The sequence below is a fragment of the Oncorhynchus mykiss genome, chromosome 7 (assembly GCF_013265735.2).
Source record: "Oncorhynchus mykiss isolate Arlee chromosome 7, USDA_OmykA_1.1, whole genome shotgun sequence".
In the NCBI taxonomy this organism is placed as follows: Eukaryota; Metazoa; Chordata; class Actinopteri; order Salmoniformes; family Salmonidae; genus Oncorhynchus; species Oncorhynchus mykiss.
Genome location: NC_048571.1, coordinates 20,337,131 through 20,358,458, shown reverse-complemented (window position 1 = coordinate 20,358,458; position 21,328 = coordinate 20,337,131). Strand labels below are relative to the sequence as shown.

General features: G+C 41.1%; 1 protein-coding gene across 7 annotated transcripts in view; it reads left to right on the top strand.

Moving 5' to 3' along the window:
- Positions 1–20,907, top strand: part of LOC110527459 (nck-associated protein 5) — a 179,816-nt gene extending 158,909 nt beyond the window's left edge. For 5 of the 7 annotated variants that reach the window (XM_036982868.1, XM_036982869.1, XM_036982870.1 and 2 more), the window contains 5 exons: positions 3,295–3,630; positions 5,594–5,718; positions 6,313–6,436; positions 6,577–6,758; positions 18,313–20,907. In XM_036982868.1, the coding sequence (XP_036838763.1) occupies positions 3,295–3,630; positions 5,594–5,718; positions 6,313–6,436; positions 6,577–6,758; positions 18,313–18,636 (1,091 nt within the window). In that variant the 3' untranslated portion in view covers positions 18,637–20,907. The other 2 variants (XM_036982873.1, XM_036982874.1) reach the window with 2 other exon arrangements.
- The last annotated feature ends 421 nt before the right edge of the window (positions 20,908–21,328 follow it).

Genomic DNA, 21,328 nt, shown 5'->3' with positions numbered 1-21,328 from the left:
AAAAGCTGCTCTTTTTGTCTCTAAGTCATTTTTATATGCTAGCCTCTATATTGAAGGGGTCGACCACACAAATATTGTCAGAAATTGTTTTGACATGGGAAAATTCCCAGGATGTATGAACAATTCCCTGATTCAACTAGGCCCCATATCGTGGAACAGAGCCAAAAATAAGATTGTTAATCGTTTCTGTATTCTAATTAACTGAATGGCATATTTAATTCTGCCAGCTAAGCACATCTATCCAACCTCCCATCAGTATGAATTAAAGCTCTCATAAAGATTTAAGCAGAGTCCACTTATAGGTCCTGAAGTCCAGCCTAGCATATAATTTTACTCTGGGCTTTTATGGGTAGAATATGTCACACATTTGCCTGATCTCAATTACTTATTTTCTCTGAACACACAAGAAACTAGATACAAAAATTGCATTTTGTTTTGACATAATGTGATATTGTAGCAGGGATTAAAACCAGAAACTAGAAAAGGACGAGTCTATGAGGTGTGGCTTTGTCATGGTTCAAATCAAATCAAATCACATTTTATTTGTCACCTTACAATGAAATGCTTACTTACAAGGCCTTAACCAACACTGCAGTTTAAAGAAAAATGAAATATTTACTAAGTAAACTATATATTTTTTTAAATGAAGAGCAACAATAACGAGGCTATATACGGGTACCAGTACCGAGTCAATGTGCAGGGTTACAGGTTAGTCAAGGTAATTGAGGTAATGTGTACATGTAGGTAAAGGTACTATGCATAGATAATAGATAATAAACAGCTCACGTTTGACCTTTGATTTGTTGATTTTTAACGGTTTGAGGTCTTGGTCATGTGACGATAGTCACGACCTCTGGTTGCAATTCCCATGCAGTTGCGATGGTGGTTCATGTCTGGGTTTTGCATGAGTCCTCATCATAACATGTCATTAGGTCTGCAGAACTTGCTCTCTATCTCCAGGAGGTTTAATGTAGAAGTGATTGGGATCACAGTAAACACAATTTCAGCCCCTCCCTGGTACTTTTCCCTTTGATTTTAGATAACATTACCCTAGGGCCATTAAAATCATACCCTTCGAGGTCCGGAGTACTGCTGGTTTTCTGTTCTACCTCATAATTAATATGCGCCAACCTGGTGTCCCAGGTCTAAACCAGTCCCTGATTAGAATAATAATCGGTGGAACTGGCTTCGAGGTCCATATTAGACCTGGTTATAGTGTGAGTGCAAAGGGCATATTAAAAACAACCGCCAAATCAACTCCTTTGGTTATTACGCTTTGTGAGGTATGGGTGTCTCCCTCTTTCTCTTTCCTTCCTCTCTTTCTCTTTTGTTTCCCTTTCTCTATTATATCCCCCTCTTTATCTTCTCTGTCTTTTCCCTTGAATGTAGGATCAAGAACGTGAGACATTCTGAACTGGTTTGCACTTGCTGCATAATGCAGAACTCTGTAGTAATTGATCAGCTGCTGTTTTAGGGGCTTGCCACTACCGCCCCCGTGATGACTCATTGCAGATTAATCTGAGCAACATAACAGGCCATCTGTCCATCGAGGTGGTTTATGACCACCTCAGCTACAACTCATTGTCACACATTACTGCGGAGTAGGAGGTGCAAGGGAGGCAGAAGAAGACACGCATGCCTACAATATGACTCTAACTGTGTCCTAATAGCATGATTTAAGTTGACTGTGTTTACTCCCAGTCATCCAGTGGGACCTTTCTGATGCATAATTGAATGAATTCTTGTTTTGACTCACTGTTGGTTTAATTGAATGTCTGGCTTCACATTTAGAGGGGACTGTAAATATTGCTTTATTAGGTTAATCATGTATTTTACAACAGCAGTGCATTGCCTCTGATAAAGAGGCAATTTGGAGCTTTGGTTTTAATTACGAGGGTTTGATCCTAATGATGAGGGTTTGATGCAGCTGTTAGATGATGTTGGGCGAGCCCTATGTTTATGGGTGTTTGTACTAAAGCATATCCATGAAAGTTACGAGGGCTACCTCTTACATGCCTTGATCCCCTTCAGGGGAAACAGTTAATTCATGAATTCAATCATCCATTTATTCATTCGATGGATGGATGTGTTAGGGCATATAGAAGAAGTGGATGTTTATGGTCTGGGCGTTACAAGACCAAGCTCCAGGGTTAAGGGCACAGCTAGCAGAAATCGACCCAACTCAACAAAAAAAAAATAGGTCCCATGCTTGTCCATGAAAGGCAAGAAAGAAATCAGAACTTACAGATTGTTCTACGGGGAAAAATATCTTCCAAAACAACTGCTTACTCGAAAGGATCAATCATTTCCAAGGTTTTTCCATCCTCGACTAGTCTACAATAAATATATAACGCTAGATTGATATTTTCTACTTTTGCAATGCAGCAACATACTGTGCAACCTACAATGAGAACAGCAGAATGTCAAAGCTGCAGTCATATCAGCCATAAGACCTTCCCCCTCTTTTGTCTTTAAACTGAATTCATGTTAGAACTACTTCAACACTCTCTTTCTTTTTCTTACCCAAATTGTTGCAATTAAGTCATGAGCACAGAATGATTAGCCAACATCATTCACAGTTACATGGAATTGGATCATGCCGAACAGCCATCCATCTGTCTCGCTCGGAGAGGCTTTGCAAAACGGTGTATTTTAAGCTATGTCCATCTGTTGCTACAATGCTCTTAGATCACTGCGCAGTGTGGAACATATCAAGTTCGGCGAATGTGTGTAAGTCAACATAATGCTGATACAGGAGGTAGGGAGACAAATCACAAATAAATTGTCACTCTAAAGTCATGCTGGGTTCCAAATGGGTGAAATTAGACTGGGAACGCAGGGAGAGCTAGGACTTACAAGCGGCCGCTCATTTTAGATCCTTTTCAAGATTAGTCAGATACCTTTATTAATATTATGAAGAAGTGATACAGATTTGTATATAGATTTGTATATAGGAATAAACCTGATGAATTACAGACACAACAGATCGTATTACTGGACAAAGTCATACGAAAAGTTCAGATCTTTTTCCTGTGTTACATTTCTACAGTTTCTCGTAATGATTTGGCTTTGGATTGTACCCAGGTGCTCCATAGGTGAAGTAATGCTCCTGTCTCTCTTGCTTTTGCCTCCATTCGTCCTCCAATCTTATTGAACCTACCCAAGATGCCCTTTTTACCCATAACCCCTTCAGTTGCTTGTGAATCCAATCCAGTGGCTCCTCCTCCTTTTCCATTGCTCCCCCACCCCCACCCATCATCACACGCTGCTTCTCCTGTGTTGTCCCCCCCCCAGACTCCAGCAGCCAGATGAGAACCCTGGACAGCGGGATTGGCACCTTCCCCCTCCCTGACTCCGTCACCCGGATCAACGGGCGCCACATTCCCAGATCTGAGTCCAGCCCCGACCGGATGATGGCGAGCGTTCACAGTCCCACTGATCCTGACCAGGACCTCGTCTCGGCCTCTGCTGCTCATTCCCCATCCCATGTGAAAGTGCCTTCCCTGTCTGAGACCCACCCGCATGCACCACCCACCAGTGCCCTGGGCCACTCCCTGTCTGACCCTTCAGTTACTGGAAGAGGTTGTGGACAGGAAGCCTTGAGCTGCCTCCCCAGACCATCCACCTCAGGTAAGAGTGGGGGTTCACCTCATATCAACATCCCGTTACGTCCCCATTCTATACCCATCTCCCAAAGCGTGCACTTCCACACTCCCCTTTATGAATTAAGAAGCATTGGATTGCCATAAGCATTGGCTGTTCACACCAATGTTCTTATACCAGTCCAGTCCCATCATGTGAGGTGGATTGTTCAAGTGCACACTTCAAGGAGAAAAGTCAATGATAGGGACACAACCACTGTTACAGGCTCTGTGTTGTCTCTGGTTCATGCCAATGGTTTTATGTTAGGTAAACCAAGGATCCGCAGCTGCATATAAACGCTAGAATGGCTGAGCAGGCTCAGAGGATGTTTGGCCACTATCATGAAAGCCTATTTGGTGTAAACCCATCTATAAACTGTGTATAAAATGAGAGAGGATAAAATTCTGATTCTCGCTGGCTCAATTTGATTGTGCAATGAGGGTGGCAGTGTTTTACTTCAATTCACATCATTATGGGGCGGCAGGTAGCCTAGTGTTTAGAGCATTGGGCCAGTAACCGAAAGGTTACTAGATCGAATCCCCGAGCTGACAAGGTAAAAATCTATCATTCTGCCCCCGAACAAGGCAGTTAACCCACTGTTCCTAGGCCGTCGTTGTAAATAAGAATTTGTTCTTAACTGACTTGCCTAGTTAAATAAAGGTTCAATAAAAAAGTATGACCCTTAAGTCACTCTCAAGAATTCACTATACATGTTCTACCCTCTCAATCTCAACAGAGGATCCATTCTCCACTTGAAGGTATTCAGTGAAAAGGAAAACCTACCTTTTGTTAATCAATCTCCTATGCATTTTGAATGCTGGACTAGATGGACAAGCCTATCAGGCTTGATTTGGTATTCTGAGTTATATTCTGTAGCTCTGCTTAACAAAGGACACTGTCCCCCCCACCCACCTTCACAAAACCCTCCGGATAATACGACCCACAGACCATATCCCAAGGATAAGTCGCTAAGACAATTAGACACGCAAACTCACTAGCAACAATTAGCGACACAGATCATAAACCACCTTCTGCCTGTTCTTTCACTGCAGCTACACAACAGTATGACCGTGGGTGGGAAGGAGAGAGAGAGGGATCACATAGGCTGAGGGAAGTAACACTAACAATGTACTCGTACAGTATAGGGATGAGTGATCCCAGTGATTTATGCAATCAGGGAATTAGTGCCGATCTGTGTGACCTAGGTACTGCAGTTAAGGTAGGCATGACCAGCAGCTGTCATTATAAGGAATAGAGAAGGAGCCTAATCTCCACCACGGATTCCCTCACAGGTTGTCAAGTAGATGAAAGGACTATTTTGTCCTCGGCACAGTACAAATTATTCTGCTGATGTTCCCGCGGCGCCGCCGCCAACGAGGCCCAGTTAATTATATTGTCAGGAGAAGGTAGGAAGTTGTAGAGAGAAAAAAAAGAGAGAAGGAAGGGGTAGGTAGTCATTAAAATTCACACGGACTCAGCTGTGACAATCATTGGATGCTTTGTCATTGGGGGTGACAGTTTGAAGATGGTATTTCGGGGCTGCTTCAAGTCAGAGATGTAGCGGTGTAGTCTCCGTAGGGAGGATGCCATTGACTATTAATAGATTAAATGCCAAACTCTCCTCACACTTAAAGAAATTGTAGCATCATGCTCATGTTGTACAGCGTGTGCTTTCACAGGTTAACAACTATATTGGCATAGCGTTAGCTATTGATGCATCCCAAATGGCAACCTATGGCCATGGTCGAAAGTAGTGCACTATAAAGGGAATAGGGTGCCATTTGGGATGTAGATATGAGTCTTACTGAAACTCCGGGACCTAATAGCTTTGACTCTTTTTTCCCCCCGCCCTCTATGCATGCAATGCGTAGGTTTTCTTCCTGGTGTGAGTGTGTGGGTTTGGTTGTTGTCTGTGTCTCATGATTTGTTTCTCTTTACTTTTGAATGATAGATGTGATCAGAAGGAAGCGACTGAGTCAGATAGACTTATGCAGCACCAGCCACACAGTCACTACAGAGGCCCACGAGGAACAAGTGGACAAGAAGAGGAACATCAAGGACCTCAACTCATCCAGTGTAAGGAACTTCCCATGCACTATTAGGCCTATGTCAAAGGGGTGGTGTTTTGGGAGCAAAATAGACTGCAATAGCATAGTAATTGTGGCTTCTGTACAATCCCTATACAATATCACATCTCCATTATGAAAGAGTATCTCCGTAATCTGTTGAGGATACAGTGATATTAAAGGGATTTGATCTATTTCCCCAGAGTCAGATGAACTCGTGGATACCATTTTTATGTCGCTGTGTCCAGTATCAATGAAGTTAGAGGTAGTTTCGCGAGCCAATGCTAACTAGTATTAGCGCAATGGCTGGAAGTCTATGGATATCTTCTTGCATACAGGGTCTAATTGCTAAAATCTCAAAGTATCCATTTAAGGAAGCAATTGCTAACTAGCGTTAGTACAATGACTAGACGTCTACCATAGACGTCCAGTCATTGTGCTAACGCTAATTAGCATTTTCTTGTGAAACTACTAACTTCCTTCGTACTGGATGCTGAGACATAAAAATGGTATCCACAAGTTCATCTGACTCCTGGGAAGGAGTCTTTAAAGGGATTTATCTATATTCTCATTCTGTTCAGATGTCCCTCTCTTTCGTGAACAGGACAGAGCCGCGAGAGTGTGCACATACTCAGGCAGCAGCAGTGACACCGAGACAGAGTCTGAAGGGAACACGCTAGGCTCCACCCAAAGCACTCTTACCAACAGAGCAAAGACGAGCAACCAAGGTCAGAATCTCGCCTGCATCGCACATCCACAGACACAATATTGATGTTATTTAGATGTACTGCAGGCCTACATCATTTGATTTTAGACAGTTCATCTTGATTGATTGATAGATATATTGATTGAAAATGGCTCTCCGCAGTTGACTATGAAGAGAAGACAATGAAGAGGAGCAGTGTGGGAAAGTTCCCGTCAATCATGGACTACTATCAACATGACATGTTCTCTCACATAGAGAAGGATGACCACAGGAGGAGTTTCTCCCAATACAACTTGTTGCACAACCAGTCATCGCTAGAGGGAAAAGCAGGAGACAGACTAAGCGTAAGTACTTCCTGTTGACCTATGACATACACTGAACAAAAATCTAAACACAACATGCAACAATTTCAAAGATTTTACGGAGTTACAGTTCATATAAGGAAATCAGTCAATTGAAATAAGTTCATTAGCCCCTAATCAATGGATTTCACATGACTGAGCAAGGGCGCAGCCACGGGGTGGCCCTGGGAGAGCATAGGCCCACCCACTTGGGAGCCAGGCCCTGCCAATCAGAATGAGTTTTCCCCCACAAAAGGCCTTTATTGCAGACAGAAATACTCCTCAGCACGCCCTGCCAAATTCTCAAAACAACGTTGGAGGCGGCTTATGGTACAGAAATTAAAATTCAATTCCCTGGCAACAGCTCTGGTGGACATTCCTTCACAGCATGATCCCTCAAAACTTGAGACATTTGTGGTATTGTGTTGTATGACAAAGCTGCACATTTTAGTGGCCTTTTATTGCCCCCAGCATAAGGTGCACCTGTGTGATGATCATGCTGATTAATCATCTTATTGATATGCCACACCTGTCAGGTGGATGGATTATCTTGGCAAAGGAGAAATGCTCACTAACAGGCGGCATGTAAACAAATTTGTGGGCAAAATTGTAGAGAAATAAGCTTTTTGTGCGTATGGAACATTTCTGTGATTTTATATTTCAGCTCATGAAACATGGGACCAACAGTTTACATGTTGCATTTATATTTTTGTTCATTATATTACCTTTGACATATCCTTTTGAATGGACTGTTGATGTTGCTTCAGGATGATCTATTGTATGGACCACTTCCTCGTACCTCGAACAAGTCTGATGTTTACAATACAGTTTGACACTAATGTCATCAAGGATGTAGTCAAACTCTCCCTCTAAATGTTATGTGGGATCATGCATTAGCTCAAAGCAAGCTGTTTCCATGGTAACTTGCACTCCAACTCATGTGAAAACAAAATCGCTGTAAAGCAACATTTGTCTTTTTCCAGCTTCTCCAGCTTTTATAAAGTGCGGACAAAGTCCACTAAGCTTGATGTCTTTCACCCTCCTATACAGCCCTGTAGTTGGATTGTTCGGACGTTTTCATAAAATAAAAAAAATGAAAGTTGCCTAATTACTTTCGATCGACTTGCCCTCTCGTGTCAGGGGGTATTTACCTACCAGTATTTAACTTCACTGAATGACAAATGAGGAGCAGTGACCATGAAATGGCCCTCATCCCCCTCAGCCTCCACTTCCCCTCAACTCAGTACAATAGAATAACGTAACACACACACACACACACACACACACACACACACACACACACACACACACACGACCTTACAGAAAAATTCATCATCTGCAAAAGGATTTGACTCAACTAGAGGTCGACCGATTAACCGATTAATTAGGGCCGATTTCAAGTTTTCATAACAATCGGTAATCTGCATTTTTGGACGCCGATTATGGCAGATTACATTGCATTCCATGAGGAAACTGTGTGGCAGGCTGGCCACCTGTTACGCGATTGCAGCAAGGAGCCGAGGTAAGTTGCTAGCTAGCATTAAATGTATCTTATAAAAATCAATCAATCTTCACGTAATCACTAGTAAACCACACATGGTTGATGATGTTACTAGGTTAACTAGCTTGTTCTGCGTTCCTACTTCGCCAAGCGAGGGATGATTTAACAAAACAAAAGCGCATTCGTGAAAAAAGTACAATTGTTGCACGAATTTACCTCACCATGAACATCAATGCCTTTCTTAAAATCAATATACAGAAGTATATTTTTTTGGTTAAAAGAAATTCATGTTAGCAGGCAATATTAACTAGGGAAATTGTGTCACTTCTCTTGCGTTCATTGGACGCAGAGTCAGGGTATATGCAACAGTTTTGGCCGCCTGGCTCGTTGCGAATTAATTTGCCAGAATTTTACATAATTATGACATTACATTGAAGGTTGTGCAATGTAATAGAAATATTTAGACTTAGGGTTGCTGCCCGTCTGATAAAATACAGAACGGTTCCGTATTTCACTGAAAGAATAAACGTTTTGTTTTCGAAATGATAGTTTCTGGATTTGACCATATTATATTATAATTAAGTCTATGATTTGATAGAGAAGTCTGACTGAGCGGTGGTAGGCGGCAGCATACTCGTAAGCATTCATTCAAACTTTACTGCGTTTGCCAGCAGCTCTTAGCAATGCTTGCTTCACAGCACTGTTTATGACTTCAAGCCTATCATCTCCCGAGATTAGGCTGGCAATACTAAAGTGTCTATAAGAACATCCAATAGTCAAAGGTATATGAAATACAAATGGTATAGAGAAAAATTGTCGACTCGTCATGATTCCTATAATAACTACAACCTAAAACTTTATAACTGAGAATATTGAAGAACTGGGAATATTGAACCACCAGCTTTCATATGTTCTGTGCAAGGAACGTTAGCTTTTTTACATGGCACATATTGCACTTTTATTTTCTTCTCCAACACTGTGTTTTTGCGTTATTTAAACCAAATTGAGCATGTTTCATTATTTATTTGAGACTAAATAGATTTTATTTATGTATTATATTAAGTTAAAATAAGTGTTCATTGTTCATTCAGTATTGTTGTAATTGTCATTATTACAAATATATCTATATAAAAATCGTCCGATTTAATCGGTATCTGCTTTTTTTTGGTCCTCCAATAATCTGTATCGGTATCGGCGTTGAAAAATCATAATCGGTCGACCTCTAGACTCAACACAAGTTCAGGGAGAGAGGAAAAATAAATGAATGTTTGTAATGTTCTTGAACTGTGGTTCTTACTGTTGGCCTATAGATGTCTTGCCCTATGAAAGAGGAGGAGTACTGAAACTTCCAGCTACTCTGCTAAAGCAAATACAAAATTGCAGGGCTCAGGGTGTATGCCTTTTTTAATTAAATTTACAACATCATCCTTGCCAGTCTCTTTTTGGGGTCAAACATTTCAATAAGTACAGATCTATTCCATTCTGCATTTACTGAACAATTGTCTGCTCAAAATTGAATGTGGAAAACGAATGCCCTTGGTATATGCTTTGACCCTGACAAAGGCTCTGCATACAGAAACATTGGTTCATCTATTCATTGAATAACTGGGAATAAAATAGAGTATGCAGCTTTTTGTCTCCTCAGCCGTTAGTCTACACTTAATAAAACATTTTTGGATATGAGTCTTCCACTCCCACTCTACAAAGATGGTTGTGCTAAAATGGCCAGGATTTGACCATTTTTATGTCAGTGTGAAATAAGGTAAAGTGTGGTTGCTGGTTGTGGACGTGGGGTTGTAACTGAGTTTTTTTTAAACAAGGTTTACGTGTGGTTGGCTTCTGCGGTGGTGAGCCGGGGGTTTGAAAGCATGGCTCGGATTGCGATGAGACTCCCTACAGAAGTGCAGCGTATCGGACAGAGATCATGTGCATCCAACCTGCACAGAGATCACCCAAACAACGACGACAAATACACCAAAGACAGAGCAACACTATGGATTTAATCCTACCATCTTTTGCTGTCCAAGAATGGGTCTTGGAAAGACCTCCACAAGAAAACATCTTCATAAATAAAATAAAGAAACTTTGAAAAGACATCTAACCAACACACTAAAGGCCTATGGGGACTATTGACATTGTTTGGTTGAATAGCCCTTCACTTTTCTAAACGAATCCGTTAATAATGAAATGTTCAAGTTAAAGGTACGCAGAATTACAGAAGAGAGAACCTCATTTAATATCTATAAACCAACCAAGATGATGGACCCACTTTCAACCCATTTACTCCTTTTCAACCTGTTTACTTCTTGTTAACATGGATTTGACCTTAAAGGGACACAGTTACCCTCATGTCCAACCGTGACAATACTCCCACAGTGGGGTCTGAAATTATTGACTCCCTTGATAAAGATGAGCAAAAATGACTGTATAAATAAATTATATAAATACTGAGCTACAGTATATTTTATGCTCAAAATTGTTTGAAAATTATATTATTTTATACTAATACAATTGGTCAGAGAAGGAGATTTTTTTAAACGAGTAATATGCATTTTTTCACAAAAAGGTAGGGGTCCTAATAACTCTAATTTCTAGGATAATGGTATTGAGCATTTTTCTAAAATGTTTTAAGAGTTGGAGAACACATTGGGAGGTATCTAAGACTGTTCCTCCACACAGATTTCTTTCAGGTCCTTGATATCCTTAGTCTGTGCTTAGACAAAGGATATCCCTCTTCAATTCAAACCAAAGGTTTTCAATAGGTTTCATGTCCGTAGACTGAGATGGCCAACAAAATCTACATTTTGCGGCCAATTAACCATTTCTTTGTGGATTTTGATATGTGCTTGGGGTTATTGTCTTGCTGGAAGATCCACTTATGGTCAAGTTTCAGCCTCCTGGCAGAGGCAACAAGGTTTCTGGCATAAAATGTCCCGGTCCTGGGTAAAGTTCATGATGCCATTGACCTTAACAAGGGCCCCAGGGCCAGTTTAAGCAAAATAGCCACATAACATCAAAGATCCATCAACATATTTTACAGTAGGTATGGGGTACTTTTCTGCTCATGCATTCTCATGCATTCCACTACTGGTATGCGTGTCCAAAGAGCTCTATTTTCATTTCATCCAACAAATGTAAAAGTCTGGAGTTGGCGTAATGGCATTATTAATTAAAACAATTAGGGGGTAGATCAGCTTTAATATTGCAGATAGATTTTGGCATCCATCAATTTAATTGTTTGCATAATTTCCAATCTCCCATATATTTTCTTTTGTAAAAATATACAGTACCATTCAGAAGTTTGGACACACCTCAAGGGTTTTTCTGTATTTTTACTATTTTCTACACTGTAGAATAGTATCAAAACTATGAAATAACACATGGAATCATGTAGTAACCTAAAAAGTGTTAAACAAATCAAAATATTCTTGATTTTAGATTCTATGAGGTAGCCACCCTTTGCCTTGATGACAACTTTGCACACTCTTGGCTTTCTCTCAACCAGCTTCAACTCGAATGCTTTTCAACAATCTTGAAGGACTTCCTACAAATGCTGAGCATTGTTGGCTGCTTTTCCTTCACTCTGCAGTCTGACTCATCCCAAACCATCTCAATTGGGTTGATGTTGGGTGGTTGTGGAGGAAATCTGATGCACCACTCCATCACTCTCCTTCACGGTCAAATAGCCCTTACACAGCCTGGAGGTGTGTTGGGTCATTGTCCTGTTGAAAAACAAATGATAGTCCCACTAAGTGAAAACCAGATGGGATGGCGTATCGCTGCAGAATGTTTTGGTAGCCTATGCTGGTTAAGTGTGCCTTGAATTCTAAATAAATCACAGACACTGTGAACAGCAAAGCACCCCCACACCATCACACCTCCATGCTCCATGCTTCACAGTGGGAACCACACATGCAGAGATCATTCATTCACCGACTCTACGTCTCACAAAGACACAGCGGTTGGAACCAAAAATCTAAAATTTGAACTTATCAGACCAAAGGACAGATGTCCACTGGTCTAATGTCCATTGCTCATATATTTTGGCCCAAGCATGTCTCTTCTTATTATTGGTGTCCTTTAGAAGTGGTTTCTTTGCAGCAATTCGACCCTGAAGGCCTGATTCACGCAGTCTCCTCTGAACATTTGTTGTTGAGATTTGTCTGTTACTTGAACTCTGTGAAGCATTTATTTGGGCTGCAATCTGAGGTGCAGTTAACTCTACTGAACTTATCCTCTCCAGCAGAGGTAACTCTGGGTCTTCCTTTCCTGTGGCGGTCCTCATGAGAGCCAGTTTCATCATAGCTCTTGATGGTTTTTGCGACTGCACTTGAAGAAACTTTCAAAGTTCTTGCCATTTTCCGGATTGACTGACCTTCATGTCTTAAGGTAATGATGGACTGTCATTTCTCTTTGACTATTTGAGCTGTTCTTGCCATAATATGGACTTGGTCTTTTACACCTACCTTGTCACAACACAACTGATTGTCTCAAACGCATTGAGAAGAAAATCAATTCCACAAATTAACTTTTAAGATGTCACACCTGTTAATTGAAATGCATTCCAGGTGACTACCTGATGACGCTGGTTGAGAGAATGCAAAGACTGTGCAACGCTGTCATCAAGGCAAAGTGTGGCTACTGTGAAGATTCTCAAATATAAAATACATTTTAATTTTAACACTTTTTTGGTTACTACATGTATCCATATGTGTTATATCATAGTTTTGATGTCTTCACTATTATTCTACAATGTAGTAAATAGTCAAATAAAAAAACCTTGTATGAGTAGGTGTGTCCAAACTTTTGACTGGTACTTTATGTATATATAATTTGTTATTTATTTTCCTTTATTATTTTCCCCTTACCCTACATCCCCTTCCCTAATTGGAGTAAACTAATGGACAACAACACTTAGGCTTCTACTTCTAGCTTATACATACTGTACATTTTAAGGACACAGTATATTTTATTTGCAATATTATTATTATTTAAATGTGCGATGATGTTTCACAAAAGCTCTGAACCTTTCTATTCTCTTAGTTTCGACAGATTGTAAATTAAAGATCTTTTTTTTTTTGCTAAGAGTATTATTATATTATTGATCGATTGACTAGGACTTTTCAAATCACCCAGCAGTGCTAAATGGTATTGGCACTTGGATTCTATTGGAACTGGTGCTTTGGTCAGATTACATGAAAATAGAGGTCTTTGGCCACGCACACCAGTGGTGGGTGTGGCACCAAAATGACAATGTATGAGTGGAAAGGAAACCCATACCTACTATAAAATATGGTGTTGGGACCACACTGTATATTTAACCATTCACAGTCAGGTAAGTTCATAATTTCGTTATGGAAGATTCGTTTTGGAAGTGCGAAGTGTGTGGAATGTGCAGACGGGGAGCGGGGATGCAGTGTGAGATTGGGTGATTTAAGTGCCTTTAATAACCTTTCACAAACACTCAGGAGAGTGATGTAAAGCTCGGCAGCTCTCATCAGAGACCTCATGGCCCAGCCTGGCCCCCATTCATCATCCTGACACTGCCTGACAGCCACGCTGCCTGCCTGGCTACACCCCCTCTTCCCTCTGCCTCCTTAAAACCCCACCCCCTTTTTCTTTCTATATCTTTCTCAGTTTGGCTCTCGTCCTCTCTTTCTTCCCCCCTCTTTCGTTTATTCTCTCCCCCTTTCTCTCTTTCTTTATTTCTCCCTTGTTCTCTCTCTCACTCCCTTCTTGCTCTCCCTTCTCTCGCTACCTCTCTTTTTCTCTCTCCTGGGTAATAGAGATTGCTGCAGGCCTCTCTGACAGGGGGAAAACAGCAGTAGATGCTGTGCTGGGGCCGGACATGGCAGGATCTAAGGAGCCAAAACAGAGAGGGCCAGGTTACACAGCCATATGCCTCATAACTATATAATATCTGTGTTCACACCTTCTCCCCAGCTGCTTGTAACAGCTTGTTACCTGGAGCACTAATGTTATGGGGAGAGAGAGGGATGTTTTTGGTCTTGGACATGCAATTGGAAATAGAAGTACAGACATGTAAGTGTAGAGGCAATATACAGCCATGTAAGTACAGACATGTAAGTGTGAATCAATATATATATATATATATTTCAATTGCATGCCAGCTGCTACTGCCTGTACATACATACATACATACATACATACATACATAAACTCAGCAAAAAAAGAAAGGTCCCTTTTTCAGGACCCTGTCTTTCAAAGATCATTTGTAAAAATCCAAATAACTTTACAGATCTTCATTGTAAAGGGTTTAAACACTGTTTCCCATACTTATTCAATGAAACATAAACAATTAATGAACATGCACCTGTGGAACGGTCTTTAAGACACTAGCAGCTTACAGACGGTAGGCAATTAAGGTCACAGTTATGAAAACTTAGGACACTAAAGAGGCCTTTCTACTGACTCTGAAAAACACCAAAAGAAAGATGCCCAGGGTCCCTGCTCATCTGTGTGAGCGTGCCTTAGGCATGCTGCAAGGAGGCATGAGGACTGCAGATGTGGCCAGGGCAATAAATTGCAATGGCCGTACCGTGAGACGACAGGATGGACAGCTGATCGTCCTCGCAGTGACAGACCACGTGTAACAACACCTGCACAGGATCGGTACATCCGAACATCACACCCGCGGAACAGGTACAGGATGGCAACAACAACTGCCCGAGTTACACCAGGAATGCACAATCCCTCCATCAGTGCTCAGACTGTCCACAATAGGCTGAGAGAGGCTGGACTGAGGGCTTGTAGGCCTGTTGTAAGGCAGGTCCTCATCACACATCACAGGCAACAACGTTGGGCACAAACCCACCATCGCTGAACCAGACAGGACTGGCAAAAAGTGCTCTTCACTGACGAGTCATGGTTTTGTCTCACCAGGGGTGATGGTCGGTTTCGCATTTATCATCGAAGGAATGAGCATTACACCGAGGCCTGTACTCTGGAGCAGGATCGATTTGGAGGTGGAGGGTGCGTCATGGTCTGGGACGGTGTGTCACAGCATCATCGGACTGAGCTTGTTGTCATTGCAGGCAATCTGGATGCTGTGCGTTACAGGGACGTAACTGTATCTGGTGTATCTGGTGGCCAGTCTCAGTATCTGGTGTATCTGGTGGCCAGTATCAGTATCTGGTGTATCTGGTGGCCAGTATCAGTATCTGGTGTATCTGGTGACACACCAGATACGGACTGTTACTTTTGACCCCCCCCCCCCCCCCTTTGTTCAGGGACACATCATTCCATTTCTGTTAGTCACATGTCTGTGGAACTTGTTCAATTTATGTCTCAGTTGTTGAATCTTGTTATGTTCATACAAATATTTACACATGTTAAGTTTGCTGAAAATTAACACAGTTGACAGTGAGAGGACGTTTCTTTTTTTGCTGAGTTTACGTACATACACAACAGTATACCATTAGTGGTATATGAACAATAAATATTTCAGACACACAACAATTGTCCAGAATCACAGTCAGGGAGAAGAACAGCCATTCTCTCTTTGGCCTCCTTATCGACTGACTGACTCTTGACACCTTTAGAAGTAAGAATGTTTCCAACGTATATTTTCTTTCAGAATCCCAGTTACCCAAGACATTCCCATTGAACTGAAATACCTCAGTGTTGCTAGATGATAACCAATTAGCCGCTGACAAGCTCTTTTTCCACCTGAAGTGCCTGAAGCGATGTTTTCCTGTGTGTTCCGTTGTAAAGGATACACTTCAACTGGCTCCTTAGGTGCCAGCGGATGGTCAAGGTCTGCACGGAGGTTGGTTTCGACCCACAGACAAGAGTGGTAATTGTGTTTCACCAAATCAAATTCAATCACAGATAAGAATCCCTCCTGCCGAGATAGAGAGCTCAGTGCTGTTTGAGAAGAGCAGGACCATGATTGCTGTTCCTCACTGTCATAGGCACTGAACGAAAGGCCACCCCAATTCCAATCACTGATCACAATCAAGTCATACACCCTCTGCTCTGTTCTCATGGCCTCCCACATCCATGCACCTGTAGACTACACTACACTGGCACATACTATAGGGTTTGTTTCCCGGACCCAGATTGAGCCTAGTCTTGGACTAAAAAGCATTTTCGATATAGCACTTTTGATTTTCCTGTAACTTTGCTAGAATGGAGATATGTGTCAGTGTGCAGATTTGAATCACATTTGTTTTTATCACCAACCCTTGAAATACCATTATTAGTCATTGTACCTCAAAAGTGGTATTTTTCAGAAGTCTGATTTTCTCTGTGCTGATTTAGTACATGAAGAATATCTAACCCGCAGTGCCTGTGTTTAGAATGCATTACTGTAAAACACCAGATTGTTAGCGGAGTGGTTGGAGTTCCTGGGAGGAAAGCCATTTCTAAGAGGCACCTGGCAATGAACACTTAATGATGAGGACTTAGTGCAACCCCGAAGGCGGTCTATACCCCTGATAATATGGTAATACCTCTGTATACTCTCCACCCGGGAAATGTGTGGATGGCTTGGCCCCTTCGGTAGATTGGCTGGAGGAAAATCCAGTTATCCAGAGATTTGTGTTTACCTTTACCACAGATAAAATGCGGCCAGAGAGCACAGGCTCCTTCTAACAATTCCTCAAATTATTTCAAGATTCCTTAGTGCATTTCTGCATAAATATTTCCGTTAAGATATTCTAGTAGTTATTGACCAAGGCTGAATTACACAACATACATTATTTTTCTACTGAAGATGTGTTTTGTATTCACTGTGGTTAGATTTATGACAGTATGTGGGAAAATTGCATGATGCGTGATTTCTGTGATTATGCTAGATTGGAGATGCAGAGCTTTTTATATATATTTATCTCACTGGGGACTTCTCCTATTGTTGTGTTGCCAATTTACTCAAGGTTGGTGGAATGGCTTGGAGGCGTTTTCCATGAAAGAAGGCAATGAGTTCAGCAACCAAACACGATTAAAGTGTACATGCCAAAAATATTTCTCTAAAGTACATAAACAACAGGACCTAGAGGGCTCTAGTGATTCATCCTGAAACTGCAACATTAATGCTGCAATCTGGGATTTATTTCTTAGAAAAATGGCAGCCCCACTCTTGTTGTGGTATATTCTTCAACACACAATGGATTGAAATCTCCATTGACCAGATACCCAGATCCCACATTATACCTTTAAGTGAGATTCACTGAGATTCTCTAAGTGAGATTCTCTGTGCATACCAAAAACAATATAACAATATACAATATATCAATATGCAAAATTATATACAATAGATGTTTGCTCTACAGTATATTTGAGGTTAAGCCATTGGTTAATTTATAGCGAGAATAAGCCGGCCACTGTTTGACTCGTTTCTTTTTTAACAACATGGGCTGCTGACAACATTATAATACGTTGTGTTAAAACAACTACGAAGGAGAATCACTCTCCCTCCCTCTCCCTCTCTCCCTGTAGAGAGGTTGATATCTCACGGCAGATTCCCCCAGACGGACTTATTGGGCCTTAAGCATGGGAGGAGAATAAACAAAGCTCTCAATAAATCAATGCGACACTCAGGAATGGCGGTAGTCAAATTGCTTTGCGGTGTTGCTTCACGCTGAAGTAGATGTACCCTGAGTGTGCAAAACATTTCCATGACATAGACTGACCTCGTGAGTCAACATGGGCCAGCATCCCTGTGGTACACATTCGACACCTTGTAGAGTCCATGCCCCAACGGATTGTGGCTGTTCTGAGGGCAAAAGGGGGTGCAACTCAATATTAGGAAGGTGTTCCTAATTTGTTGTACACTCAGTGTAAATTCAGCATGACAGCCTTTGTTTTTGTTGCTTCTGGATATTCTTAATTGAGAGACCGAGTGACAGATTACTTATATGATATGGTATGGAGAAAGAGGCAATCTGGGAAATCTTTATTGTTGTTTGAATACCAGATTGACCCTTTAAAGTATGATGATAATAATGTGCTGCAGTGTGGACTCAGTGTGGGCAGATGACAAAAACACCTCTCGTCTAATTTCCCCCTCTCTTGTTTGTCTTGTTGTTGCTGTAGAAAGGGAATCAAGTGGACATGACAACAGGCGGCTGCGGAGGGGGGGTCCAGGTCGGCTCCAGAGCCGTGTCCTTGGAGTCCCTGAACAAGCTGAACAGCAGTGGGCTGGGGCTGTACCCGGAGACAGAGCTAAGGCCCAGTAGCGGTGACTGCTCCTGTTCCGCAGGGGAGAGAGAAGAGGACTGCTGCAGCAGGGTTGACAACGAGCCCTCGTCGTCCAGCTACTACTCCAACAAGCCCGGGGCGGAGCGTGTGGGTTCTCTCAGCGATTCGCTCTACGACAGCTTCTCCTCATGCACCAGTCAAGGCTCCAACGATGTGTAGAGTAGGAAAGTGGAGGCCGGGGATGATTCTGTGGAGTCCTCTGCTACTCCCACCAACCGAAGCACTTAGGTCACAAGGAAGGAAGTGATGTCATAGGTGATGTCATAAGATAAGGACGTGAACCCAGACTGTACAGTTTGCATGACCTCTAACCTGGACAATTAAACTATAGGCTACAACCTTACCACCGTTCAAGGTGTGGAAAGCAATATTTGAAATTGTCTTCTAGCGTAATGTATTTTTTCCCGAAGGGGGAATGTTTTTTATCATTGCACTGTAAAAAATACTGTACAAAGTTTTTAAGGAATTTAAAAAGTGAAATTCAACTTGAAGACACAACCAGAGTAAATACCACCAAATCAAACCAATCAGTAATATCATCAGGAGCAACTGAGGATGCCTAGTAGTGTGAAGCAATACCTTAAGAATCATCAAATGTGCAAAAAACTATTACGGTTGTTGGATGTGGATAGATGGTTTTCTCACTGATCATTATTTCTCAAATTTGAATTGGAACAATGTTTTACTGCCACAGTGTTGTATGTCATAATGGCAGGCCTACACACCACAACTACCATCTTGCAATACACTGCAAGCCATACCATGCAATCATAGCTCCTAAAGCCATTGGCTCAAACGTGTACGATTTCCAGACTGCTGTGGTATCTTGAAAGTTGCATGGTGAACTAGAATGTGACACATTAGAACAAGAACAAATAATGTATTTTATTTTTGAAGTGGTGTGATTTATACTTTATATTAAGTGACCTAAATACACGCATATGCACATTTAATTGAACCACCAGTACTGTGGAATCTTAAAGAATAATATCCTGCATATTGAATGTACTGGAGTCAGTATTGACTTTGAGTTGTATTACAGATGAGAAATACATGATCAATACACAATCAATCATTTCTACCAGCAAGTCAAAACTGTCAAGCTGAACTTCAACTGCTGTGTAGTGGCTTAAAGGGATACTTTGGGATATTTGGCAACAAATCCGTTTATCTTCATCCCCAGTCAGATTAACTCATGGAGGCCATTATTATGTCTCTGCATCAAGTATGAAGGAAGTTAGAGTTAGTTGTGTGAGCCAATGCTAACTAGCGTTAGCGCAATGGCTGTATGTCTATGGTATCTACTAGCATGCTAGCAGTTACCATAGACTTCCAGTCATTATGAGAACATTTAGCAGCGTCCTTCAAACTGCAGGCAGAGACATAAAAAGGGTATCCACGAATTCATCTGACTCTGGGGAAGTAGAAACAAATCCTGAAGTATCCCGTACCATCACCATTGTACTTGGGTCACTCAGTAGTTAATGTAAACAGAACTAAACTAGTGTCTGAATGGTACTTATGAATCAGAAACTTCTGTTGGCTTCAATAACACATTTACGGAGCAAGGTCTATGCTAGTAGCTCAGGGAAAATGCAACGCTTATACCTAGTTACCTTGAATATAAGGTTACAACTCACGGAAAATGCTGTCATTTTTTAAATGGAAAACAGACATTTTTTTGAAAAGTTAAACCTTCATGAACTCCAGGATAACAGAACTGTTGAAATTGTGTCTCTTGTAGAATCATAAAACACTCCTCTTTGTATATTTTGTTTGTGTGTTAAATACTGCAATTAAGTTAATATCAGAATGGAGCATTGCTGACTGGTATATGCAATTTTAAATTTAAATCACTGTGTTACGTTTCCCAATCATTCAACCTTGTCTATATGTCTTCTGATTGAGAACAGCTCAACTTTTCTTGACCGTTTCCTCGTTTTGTGACTTCCTTAGGGTTTGTCGATAAAAAATGTTTTATTTTGTCGAATAAAAGCTACAACTCCCACCCTTTATCACTTTATCCAATAACACATTTGAAACGCAATAGGAATAAATCATCATGCCAAACGTGCGTAATTTGATTCTGGTGCTAATCAAAACAGATTGTGTACGTTTCATTGTTTGAACAATTTTCCATGAAACTGTTAACAATATGTAAGGAGAGTCTTGCCAAGACCATAATGTGTATTTTTTTCTAGCTGACGAGTATTTATATCCCACTTTTTGTACATGGAACTGTATAGTGTTGTTTAATTGTCCTACTTCACATCTTCTCTGCTTGATTGTTCCTTTGTAAGAGAACCTGTTACCAGCAGTGTTACTTTGGTAATTACGTGTGCAATTTTGGCTGTTACATTAGACTTTTAATTATATATTTTATGTAATCATTTCCAATAAAAATAAAAATTAATGATTTCCTATTTTCAATTTGGTGCAGCTTCCGTAACTGTTGGAGGTTGAAGTTTGTGTGTGCGTGCGTGCTGTCATACAGGTGTGCGTTCAATATCATATACTGTAGTCAAATGTAAGATACTATAGTCACAAGGAACAGTGAGATGTTCACTGATTTTTGCCATTGCGCTCATAAATGTGTACCTGAAATGTCTGTATGTAGGCTACAGCAGGGAATTGTTAATGGCAAGGGAAGGTTTGATCCACGTCCTGTCTTCAAATGCTTGCCATAAAGCTCATGTCATATTCTTCAACTATAAAACGTGTTAAACGTATAGCCCGTTTTCACTGAGCTTTACTCTCCGAGACAGTCCTTATAAAGCAGGGGGATTTATAACAATTAGTCTCTTGATGGGTAATTATGTGACTATAAATAAAAGTAATTAATTCAGCCACC